Genomic DNA, 12,445 nt, shown 5'->3' with positions numbered 1-12,445 from the left:
CAATACAGTCACACAATGTCAATACAGTCACACAATGTCAATACAGTCACACCAATGTCAATAGTCACACCAATGTCAATACAGTCACACCAACGTCAATGCAGTCACACCAATGTCAGTACAGTCAGACCAATGTCAATACAGTCAGACCGATGTCAATACAGTCAGATCAATGTCAATACAGTCACACAATGTCAATACAGTCACACAATGTCAAAACAGTCACACCGATGTCAATAGTCACACCAATGTCAATACAGTCACACCAACGTCAATACAGTCACACAATGTCAATACAGTCACACCGATGTCAATACAGTCAGACCAATGTCAATACAGTCAGACCAATGTCAATACAGTCACACCAACGTCAATGTAGTCACACAATGTCAATACAGTCACACCAATGGCAATACAGTCACATCAATGTCAATACAGTCACACCAATGTCAATACAGTCAGACCAATGGCAATACAGTCACACCAATGTCAATACAGTCACACCAATGGCAATACAGTCACACAATGTCAATACAGTCAGACCAATGTCAATACAGTCACACCAATGTCAATACAGTCAGACCAATGTCAATACAGTCAGACCAATGTCAATACAGTCACACCAACGTAAATATGGTCACACCAATGTCACAAGGGCGATGGAGAAGCCTAGTGGTTCAAGCGTTCGCCCGTCATGTTCCCCACATGGGTACAATGTGTGAAGCCCAGTTCTGATATCCCTCATGGCGATATTGCGGGAAAATTACTAAATGCAGCGTATACATACTCATTCACTCACAACATTGTCACAATGCAGCAACAACCATGTCTCACTACTATTACAACCACGTGTTCGTAGCATGACAACCAATATCGCAATAACGTTACAACAATAACATTATGATAATGTCGAAACATATTCACAATCATGTCACAACGTCACCATTCAACAGTAAAGCACAGTAGCAGTTTGGCGTCCCCGACTTGACTTGCCTGGTAGTAGAACTTGGTGTATGTGTTGAGGGTGGTGGTGTACGGGATGGTCACTTCCAGCTCTCCCCCACACGCCACGGTGCGGCTCTGCCGAGGGATAGCGATGTAGCTTAGCGAGGGAGAGTACCATTGTTTCACCGTCTTGTATGCCCGAGTCATTGAGAGGGCGTTAGACAGACCATTATAGGAGGACGGGCTCGCGTATAGGACTGCCTTTGCCTGAATGGGAAGCAAATCATAGATTGAACCAAGAATAGAGATTGATATTAATTTAGTTAATCGTTCATGTAAATAAGTCATCTGCAGATTGCTCGTCTCAACTTGATCCTACACCACTGACTATACCGAATAATCAGAGTGACGTGTTTTGACATTATATGGCAGAATGATTACTGAACTAGGAAGGCCAAGAAAGGAGACCGACAATAAATGTGTGTTAATAATCCCACAGCCTAATTACTGAAGGCGAGAGTTGAACAGTGTTGAACTTCGATGATGATGTATGAGTTAATGAAGACTTTAAGTGACGCAAGTGGTGATACCAAGGGTGACGCTAACGGCGTTGCAACATGATCAGTGAATCCCGGCACATACAAGGGATGTAACTACGATCAGGGCAGCATTTATATTTTTTGTGTTACTCATCCCCCGACTCCCACACCCACCCCCTAAAAAATTCTTGTTTTCCATTCCGACTCCGCCGACTCGAACTTAAAAGGTACAGCCTCGTCATATAAAATGTTTATCTATCTAAAATGTTTTAATCAGTCGCCGCTACAAGTCCAAAGAACCACGAGAAATTGAAATTAAAATTACAATATATGAGAATCAAGAACATTATTCGGATAATTTTGTTTTAATTAAAAAAAATGTATTTTCCCCCGACCGACCGACCCATGTTCAGAATTTGGTGGCTAAGTGAAACACATAAAAAAATGATGCCCTCATCAAATTGCAGCGCCCTAGACAACCTGACTACCGTGGCCCCAGGTACTTAAAGAGCAAGGACACTGGGCCAGAAGATGCCTTATTGGTATTGTATTGAGAACATCCATTACATCAATGCTGAAGTCTTGTGTCTTCTCGGTGATGATGTCACACACACTAAAGCGGATGATGCCGTCACTGTCGGTGGTGTAGTTGTTAGCGAGACGAATGTCGTTACGGTAGTCCACCAACGTTACTTCGATCAGCTCATCAGGTGCTGGCTTTCCGTCGGGAGTCGTAACCACAGCCTAGAAAGATAAGACGTAGTTCAGTCGTTCAAAGCTGATGGAGATGGTGTTGATGTTGTTGGGGAGGCTAATAACTAGGTTATTGAATCAGTTAAGGCTGGCGCTACAGCCTCTGTCTCGGTGTACGTACCCTACTAGGATAAAACTGATGTACCGAGGTGTGTCTAAATATTGACAAGATCCGTACCATTCACATGTGTTTCGTGTGCTGAGGATATATACAACGGCTTAAGCTGTATCACTCTCAACACTGTTTGTGATATCGATGATAAACTAATTGATATTGATGTTTATGTTATTGATGTTATTGATAATAATCAGTCAAAAATGGCAATGCTGAAATTGTTTTAATGTTTTGTTTTTCATATTCATTCAAGCTCATTTGGGGCGGTGGGGTAGCCTAATGGTTAAAGCGTTCGCTCGTCACTCTGAAGACCCGGGTTCGAGTCCCTACAATGTGTGAAGGCCATTTCTGGTGTCCCCCCACCGTGATATTGCTGGAATATCGCTAAAAGCGGCATAAAAACATGCTCAGTCAGACTCAAGCTCATTTAATATTTATAGATTATGCCAGGAATGTATGAATGTTGTGATGTTCGTGGACGTCCTTACTGTAAGCGGTGCATATTAAATATGAAACAGTTATACAGTGTTCAGCCGAACAAATACGCCTGATTAGAATGGCACTCACCCGACCATGGTAAGGGAAGATTGGTTTAAAGAAACCATTTGAGTCGTCTTCGAGCGTGATCTTAAGCGGATCATAGGTTACACTGGGACCGATGCTCGTCTTGTTGACAACCGCAGCTAAACAGAACGCATGGTATAGCATCAAAATCCACAAAATATGCTAAAAAGACTTCAGCAACAGAAACTGTTTTTTAAAGCTCCTTTTTTCAATGAAAGATAATACTTATTCCACTGTCTATCCAATTATCCAAAGAATATTTTGAGAAACGAAATGTGACTGACAGATGATGTACGAATATAAATTCTGAGTTTCTGAATAAAAACACTGATGATAACATTACTCAAACACGTAATTCAGATAAAGAAAATTGCTAATGTCATCAAGTCGTTATTGTTACCATACCTGTATTAATTTCCCGAACGGAGGCGTTGATCCGAAGTGTGGCGCCATACAAGTAGTATTTACGGTTGGCCATTTCCACCTCGCTGGTGTTGATAGAGAACTTGTAGCAGCCATCGAACTGGAGACAGATTCATCAGTTTACAACACACAACGGGTGAGATGCATTGCTATCTATCACTATAAAACTAAAAGAGAGATGTATTGCTATGTATTACGATAAAACTAAAAGAGAGATGAATTGCTATGTATTACGATAAAACTAAAAAGAGATGCATTGCATTGCTGTAAATGTATTAAAACTAAAGAGATGTATTGCTATGTATTACGATAAAACTAAAAGAGAGATGTATTGCTATGTATTACTGTAAAACTAAAAGAGAGATGCATTGCTAAGTATTACTATAAAACTAAAAGAGAGATGCATTGCTATCTATCACTCTAAAACTAAACGAGAGATGTATTGCTATGTATTACGATAAAACTAAAGAGATGCATTGCTATGTATTACTGTAAAACTAAAAGAGATGCATTGCTATCTATCACTCTAAAACTATGTATTACGATAAAACTAAAGAGATGCATTGCTATGTAGAGATGCATTGCTATCTATCACTCTAAAACTAAACGAGAGATGTATTGCTAAAACTGAGATTACTATGTATAAAACTAAAGAGATGCATGCTATCTATCACTCTAAACTAAACGAGATGTATTTCTATGTATTACGATAAAACTAAAAGAGATGCATTGCTATGTATTACTAAAACTATAAGAGAGATGCATTGCTATCTATCACTCTAAAACTAAACGAGAGATGTATTGCTATGTATTACTGTAAAACTAAAAGAGAGATGTATTGCTATCTATCACTCTAAAACTAAACGAGAGATGTATTTCTATGTATTACGATAAAACTAAAAGAGAGATGTATTGCTATGTATTACTGTAAAACTAAAAGAGAGATGCATTGCTATCTATCACTCTAAAACTAAACGAGAGATGTATTTCTATGTATTACGATAAAACTAAAAGAGAGATGCATTGCTATGTATTACTGTAAAACTAAAGGAGAGATGTGCTATCTATCACTCTAAAACTAAACGAGAGATGTATGTATTACGATAAAACTAAACGAGAGATGTATTGCTATGTATTACTATAAAACTAAAAGAGAGATGTATTGCTATGTATTACTATAAAACTAAACGAGAGATGTATTGCTATGTATTACTATAAAACTATAAGAGATTATGTCAGAAGGGAACAGGTGCTGACCGTCCATAACGAATATAACATGACCATCGCGATCGCCAAGAGGTCAAGATGCTGCTTTCATTATACTGGTCTTATCAAGGCAGGTCAACATAATGTCGGAGGAAAGTGATGCAGATGTGGAGCGGCCTTCACACGGCAAACTAAAGTTTGACGTCACATGTTGTAATAATAATGTCGTCAAACTCGAGTTTGAGAGTGTGAACATTACAACAACTCGCCACCAACACCAATTACAGAGCTGTCAAACTTTTGTCGAGAAATAGGATCGGTCTCTATTCTCACCAACCTTTCCATCAAACTTTCGGTGTGGTCAAACTCGTGTTGTTCAGAAACAACCAATCGGAGTCAGGCAAATTGTCACCTGATCGATAGAGACATGTGTTTCACATGTGTTTGACGTCTGAAAACACGAGTTTGACAACTTTTAAAATTTCAACATGTGTTTTGTCAAACTTTGGTTTGCCGTGTGAAGGCCGCTTTAAATACCTCTACTGCTAACATGGCGCTGACAAACAGATATTGAGGTGAACTGGGGTTCAGAGTTGCGCACAAGATTATTACACGTGTTTACCGTCGTGCATGTTTGAGCGTGTCTCTCTGTCTGTCTGTCTGTCTGTCTGTCTTCGGACAAAGTAAAGTTTTCAGGTATAACACAACCCGGTATCGAACCAAGGACCGCCCGCTCTCCGGACAGACGCTCTATCCACAGGGCCACGCAGATTGCGTGACAAACATTGAAACATCATCAAGGTGAACACTGAGATTAGAACACGTGCTCACATGTGTCCAGCTGTTAAGGAACATACGTCTGCGATTTATGGCAACCTGTGCCTCCTGGTACTTACAGAATACAATAACCAAAATGTATCCAACGTATTCTGACCACAAACCAATGCTATCGTCTATGCTACAGTGACATGTATTTGGTGAGACTCGACTCCATCCCTGTGCCTTACCTTGACGGTTTCGATGTAACACGGCCGTTCTGACGATTCGTAGATGGTGAGACACACCTCCAAACTGACATAGCCCGTCACTGGCTTGCCGTACGTGTATCTGCAACAGCAGGTAATGAGTAATATTTTTCGCCGCTTAAAAAATTAGAGATGTTTCACAGAGAGAAGGAGAATCATACCAAGAATGGGCTTTACATATTTTACCCTTGTAGGGTGTCAAACACCGGGTGTCGATATAACGAGTAACAGGTACAGTACATGCTAGGTGATGTGTGCAAGTGAGTTTAAGGTTTGACGCAATTTGAGGGTTTTTCCAGTTGTTCAGTTACATGACCGGGTTTGACACTGCTTGGAACAGTCTTTTTCAGTTACATCATTGGTGATGTCAATGAGCTCGGAATTGGTGCTGACAAAACTTGGAAGTGTAAGGCTATCGGAACAAACCTGGGATTTATATCCACGACACGGAACGCAAATTGCAGATACTGTACATGTAATCTAAAGAGTGTGAATGTTGTTAAATGTCGCATACAGGACTGTGCCCCTAGGAACATCACTGCAGCATGTAATGAAGTCATGGCAACATTGACCGTGGTTGACAGTAGTGGTGGTCCGATTAATTGAAAAAATCGAAGATTGGTCGCAATGACTAAACGACCAAGCAATCGATCATGTTTTCTCATAGTCGAACACAAACAATTCTGGAACACTTTTTGCATTAACAATATTTTACACACGGTTGGTTTTGTCTGTTACATTTCATGAACACTACATGCTCGTTCCAAGTCACAACTGAATTTATTTTAAAGACGACAAGAAATTTATGTTCCTAACATACTAGTCATCCTTTAAAGATGTGCAATTTGCAAAAATCACCCCAAGGAACTGCATGTATATTCTTTAGTTTATGTGCATAATCAAAAAATAACCAGGAAAATTTCATAAATGACGCTAACCAATTATTTTCGATGATTGATCGGTTGTAATGAACCAATCATCAATTACGAGATTTTAACCAATTCCCAACACTAGTTGACAGCACACGTGCGGATCAACGCTGTAAGATGTAATGGACACACAGATTATACAGAGTCCACCCGATCCCCACTTGAACACTGCTGTTTGATGCTCTCTGTTCAGGAATCCGCAAGGGTTTTACTATCAGATGTGTTTTTACCCCGACAGCGACATTTAAGAATTCAATTCTGTTTCCATGTTCCGCTGAATGCCACCTCCAGGTGTATCACACACAATTAGAATCCCCCGCGGAACCATAGCGTGTGAATTTATATTACGTTTACTGATTTCCAAGTACAATCCTGGGCTGAATGTCAGGGAGCCAACTCTGCTTGTCTATGCTAGTGACGCTTCATGTCGGCACAATGAAACGAGCTTCACGAGCACAGAATTCAGACGGTATAAGATATGACTATAGATTTAAATGTATTCATTGTTTCAGCAGTGGAGACAACGTGGAGACAACGAGGACTCCAGTCAGTGTAAGAACATAGTATCGGTCACGGGGTCTAACTCAAGTAATTACAAGATTCTGCCACAAAGCTGGACCATTGCTGAGTACGGTTATAGAATCACACAACAGCAGCATCACACAGTATACTGAAGCGGTAGCGACACATTTCTTTCAATCCTGAAATACATGCATAGTCTGTTTGCAGTGAAAACGTACCGGTGAATTGCACTTTAAACAAAAATGTAAATCGAATAAAGTGAAATTAAGATTGCGAATCCTCATAATTCTACCTTGCCAATTGAACATTTAAATCTTAGATTTTTATTCCACTTAGGAAAAAAAGTTGTTTAACAAACGATCATAGTTTCAAATCGCTTATATTGGTTTGTATTACAAGGGGGTAAGCGCAGTAGTTCGAACAGTGAAACAAATGCACGTGCAGTACGTGATGAGCGTCAACTTAAACCAACCCTCCTTGTTCTCGGTGTTTCATTTAATGTGCATACCCCCTTGTAATACAAACCAATAATACCGATTTGAAACTATGATCGTTTGTTAAACAACTTTTATCCTAAGTTGAATAAAATTCTGAGATTTAAATTTTCAAATGGCAAGGTAAAATTATGAGTATTCGCAATCTTAATTTCACTCTATTTGATTTACTATTTTGTTTAAAGTGAAGTTCATCGGAACGTTTTCACCGCAAACAGACTATGCATGTAATTCAGGATTGAAAGAAATGTGTCGCTACCGCTTCAATAAGACTGTGTGATGCTGTTGTGTGCTTCTAAAACCGTACTCAGCAAAGTTCCAGCTTTGTGGCAGAATCTTGTAACATGAGTCAGACCCAGTGACCGATACTATGTGGGTATGCTGTCAACGTATACACTGTACCTGCCCCTCATAATGACCTGCCGACCAGTAGAGTTATACATGGTCCCCACAGAGACGAGGGGCGGTGGGTTAGCCTGATGGTTAAATAGTTCGCTCGTCACGCCGAAGACCCGGGTTCGATTCCCCACATGGGTACAATGTGTGAAGCGCATTTATGGTGTCCCTTGCCGTGATATTGCTGGAATATTGCTAAAAGCGGCGTAAACCTAAACTCAGACACTCACTCACCAACAGGGACAAGGTTGATAGTATGAACACCAATCATGTAATAATAATAATGTGTCCATTAATATAGCACCAAACTCCACACTAGGTGTGCTCATAGCGCTAACAATCAAGGCAAAGCACATTATTACCCCGGATAACCCAAGCTGCCTGTTAGGCGCTAGAAGGTTATAGTCATATGACTTTTTCCACCGGGTACCCATTTTCCTGCTGGGTGAACAGAGACAATTTTGAACAAACTCACTTGCCTAAGGTGAGACCACATGTATCACATGTGCTTCGTTGTGGGGCAGGACTCAAGTCCTAGAAACTCTCAGGAGTCAAGCTGCCAAACACGGTCACCCATCCAAGGACTCTCCGAGCTCGACGCTGCTTAACTTCACCGCTTTGTGACCAATCATGTGGTTTGGGTTTGATGGCACACAGTCTATGTGTACATACATCATTACTACAGTTCATCATTTGTGGCCTCTTATAAGCTTCGCACTGGGGAGCTACCCGGTATCACCGCTGCTTCCATGGCATTTGGTTCGATAACTCAGATCAATAACGATTTAGAACATAGGGCAACTCAGGCTTCACTTTGCTCAGATATATGAATAAATAAGTAAATGAGTTTGGACCAGATAAACAAGTGATTGACAGAATGACCGACGACTGCGTGAATCACTCTAATGACTCAATGGGACCCGTCCCACAAAGGTTTGTCAGGGTGTGTCGTGGTACAGTATTAGGTGTCGAGTCTATGTTAAAGTATACGGGTCTTGGCGTTCGGGGTAGCTCTGTAGAATTCAAACCAGATCCATGGGGTCCTCAGGACCTTTTTGACCCGAAATCCACACGGAAAGAGATTATATTACTAGGATAAGAGACACACAAAAAACTGCTTGCATCTGTCAGTGTTACAGCAAACATTCACGTATTCAGGAGGCTCGTTACAGTACGGACCCGTGAAGATCCGAATTAGAATATTGATCTTTAGTAACCGATGCTTGTCGTAAGAGGCGACTAACGGGATCGGGTGGTCAGACTCGCTGACTTGGTTGACACATGTCATCGGTTCCCAATTGCGTAGAACGATGCTCATGTGGTTGGTCACTGGATTGTCGGATCCAGACTCAATTATTTACAGACCGCCGCCATATAGCTGGAATATTGCTTAGTGTGGCGTAAAACTAAACTCACTCACTCGTTACAGTACGTACTCGGCACAGACTTTCACGTCGATGGAGGAGGCGTTGGACAACAGGTAGGGTGGCGGCGTGATCTGAACGTCGAACCTGGGTAACACTGCAAGTGAAGAGAGCGGTGACTTAGTGTGACTTGTGTGTGCGTGAGTGAGTTTCATTTAATGCCACTTATAACAGTATTCCAGTTACATCTCGTGTCAGCTTCATGTTGGCGGAAGTCCGCAGTGATACACGTCTCAGAGGTTTACAAGTTTGGTAACCTACGAGCACATGCTGACAAACCTAATAACATAATCGGGGTAGAACCCACAATCAGAGCGTTCTGGTGGGCCAAAGAGACGCATCTCTACCCAGCCAATTTCTGTGGTCACCGTTGACCCCTAGCTCGTCTATTTGAACAGTATTGCAATAGTTTAAGGGCGTCAGACCAAGGGTTATAATCGGGTGGAACAAGGGATTCAATAGTTTAAGGGCGTCAGACCAAGGGTTATAATCGGGTGGAATATGGGATTCAATAGTTTAAGGGCGTCCGACCAAGGGTTATGACTGGGTTCAACATGGGATTCAATAGTTTAAGGGCGTCAGACCAAGGGTTATAATCGGGCGAAACATGGGATTCAATAGTTTAAGGGCGTCAGACCAAGGGTTATAATCGGGTGGAACATGGGATTCAATAGTTTAAGGGCGTCAGACCAAGGGTTATAATCGGGTGGACCAAAGGGATTCAAACCCTTGACATTCGGACAATGACACGATGGGGCGCTGCGAGATCGCTGGCCATGCGAACAAACACAAAACACTTGACAACAAACCTTATGCAGAATGCCACTGTCAACCTCGAGGACATGGAATTTGAACATTCAACCTAGGAACAGGATACCCTTACCGTACTCTTGCACCTTGAACGGCTGTGATGTAGTCTCTCCTTCAATGGTCACCTCAATGGTCCACTCCCCTAACGTTGGCTCGGTTGGCATGGGGTACTTGAAGCTGGACACTCCTAGAAACACGGGCATCACAATTAGGCGAGAATATATACTGACCATGCGATTTCCAACCGTCATGATTGTAATCATGTTGTTTAATCGCGTAATTTAAATACACCGAGAAAGAGAGAGAGAGGTAAGGGGAGTGAGAGTGTGCACATACAAATACAAGTAGTACATGTAGACATGAATTACTTACCTTGACATTGAACATTCAGCCATTGTTTGACTCTTATGTCGTTTGGAGTTTTAATGAAGATGCTCTGAATCTACACAGAAAAACAATTTCCATTTTATCAATTCATACCCAAAGAAGATGATATTGGCAATGTTATTTGTTAGGATAGCATAATTATGAAAATGATATCGCAGTTGACAATACTTTGATTTTATGGACGTGGTGCCAGACAGCCATGCTCAACACAACACTACCAGATCTACTGGATGGGGGTGTATGTCAGACAGCCGTGCTCAACACAACACTACCAGATCTACTGGATGGTGTATGTCAGACAGCCATGCTCCAACACAACACTACCAGATCTCCTGGATGGTGTATGTCAGACAGCCATGACCAACACAACACTACCAGATCTCCTGGATGGTGTATGTCAGACAGCCATGCCCAACACAACACTACCAGATCTCCTGGATGGTGTATGTCAGACAGCCATGCTCAGCACAACATCTCCAGATCTCCTGGATGGGGTATGTCAGACAGCCATGCTCAACACAACACTACCAGATCTCCTGGATGGTGTATGTCAGACAGCCATGCTCAACACAACACCTCCAGATCTCCTGGATGGGTATGTCAGTATGTCAGACAGGCATGCCCAACACAACACTACCAGATCTCCTGGATGGTGTATGTCAGACAGCCATGCCCAACACAACACTACCAGATCTCCTGGATGGTGTATGTCAGACAGCCATGCCCAACACAACACTACCAGATCTCCTGGATGGTGTATGTCAGACAGCCATGCCCAACACAACACTACCAGATCTCCTGGATGGGGTATGTCAGACAGCCATGCCCAACACAACACTACCAGATCTACTGGATGGTGTATGTCAGACAGCCATGCCCAACACAACACTACCAGATCTCTTGAATGGTGTATGTCAGACAGCCATGCTCAACACAACACTACCAGATCTCCTGGATGGTGTATGTCAGACAGCCATGCCCAACACAACACTACCAGATCTCCTGGATGGTGTAATGTCAGACAGCCATGCCCAACACAACACTACCAGATCTACTGGATGGTGTATGTCAGACAGCCATGCCCAACACAACACTACCAGATCTACTGGATGGTGTATGTCAGACAGCCATGCCCAACACAACACTACCAGATCTCCTGGATGGTGTATGTCAGACAGCCATGCCCAACACAACACTACCAGATCTCCTGGATGGTGTATGTCAGACAGCAAATGACCAACACAACACTACCAGATCTCCTGGATGGGGTATGTCAGACAGACATGCCCAACACAACACTACCAGATCTCATGGATGGTGTATGTCAGACAGCCATGCCCAGCACAACATCTCCAGATCTCCTGGATGGGGTATGTCAGACAGCCATGCTCAACACAACACTACCAGATCTCCTGGATGGGGTATGTCAGACAGCCATGCCCAACACAACACCTCCAGATCTCCTGGATGGGGTATGTCAGACAGGCATGCCCAACACAACACTACCAGATCTCCTGGATGGTGTATGTCAGACAGCCGTGCCCAACACAACACTATCAGATCTACTGGATGGTGTATGTCAGACAGCCATGTCCAACACAACACTACCAGATCTACTGGATGGTGTATGTCAGACAGCCATGACCAACACAACACTACCAGATCTCCTGGATGGGGTATGTCAGACAGACATGCCCAACACAACACTACCAGATCTACTGGATGGTGTATGTCAGACAGCCATGCCCAACACAACACTACCAGATCTCTGGATGGTGTATGTCAGACAGCCATGCTCAACACAACACTACCAGATCTCCTGGATGGTGTATGTCAGACAGCCATGCCCAACACAACACTACCAGATCTCCTGGATGGTGTATGTCAGACAGACATGCCCAACACAACACTAC

At 42.5% G+C, this 12,445-nt stretch overlaps 1 protein-coding gene across 1 annotated transcript in view; it reads right to left on the bottom strand.

Annotated features, from left to right (window-relative positions):
* LOC124271532 (alpha-1-macroglobulin-like) overlaps nucleotides 1-12,445 on the bottom strand; it is a 58,412-nt gene that overhangs the window by 27,518 nt on the left and 18,449 nt on the right. The window contains 8 exon segments of the mRNA XM_046706674.1: nucleotides 994-1,212; nucleotides 2,052-2,228; nucleotides 2,920-3,035; nucleotides 3,322-3,439; nucleotides 5,553-5,652; nucleotides 9,348-9,432; nucleotides 10,219-10,332; nucleotides 10,518-10,587. Coding sequence (XP_046562630.1) covers nucleotides 994-1,212; nucleotides 2,052-2,228; nucleotides 2,920-3,035; nucleotides 3,322-3,439; nucleotides 5,553-5,652; nucleotides 9,348-9,432; nucleotides 10,219-10,332; nucleotides 10,518-10,587 — 999 coding nt within the window.

The sequence above is a fragment of the Haliotis rubra genome, unplaced genomic scaffold (assembly GCF_003918875.1).
Source record: "Haliotis rubra isolate DU_JTF1 unplaced genomic scaffold, ASM391887v1 Scf161, whole genome shotgun sequence".
NCBI classification, from domain to species: domain Eukaryota; kingdom Metazoa; phylum Mollusca; class Gastropoda; order Lepetellida; family Haliotidae; genus Haliotis; species Haliotis rubra.
Note: the sequence above shows the minus strand (reverse complement) of the source record. Positions and strands in the feature narration are given on the sequence as shown.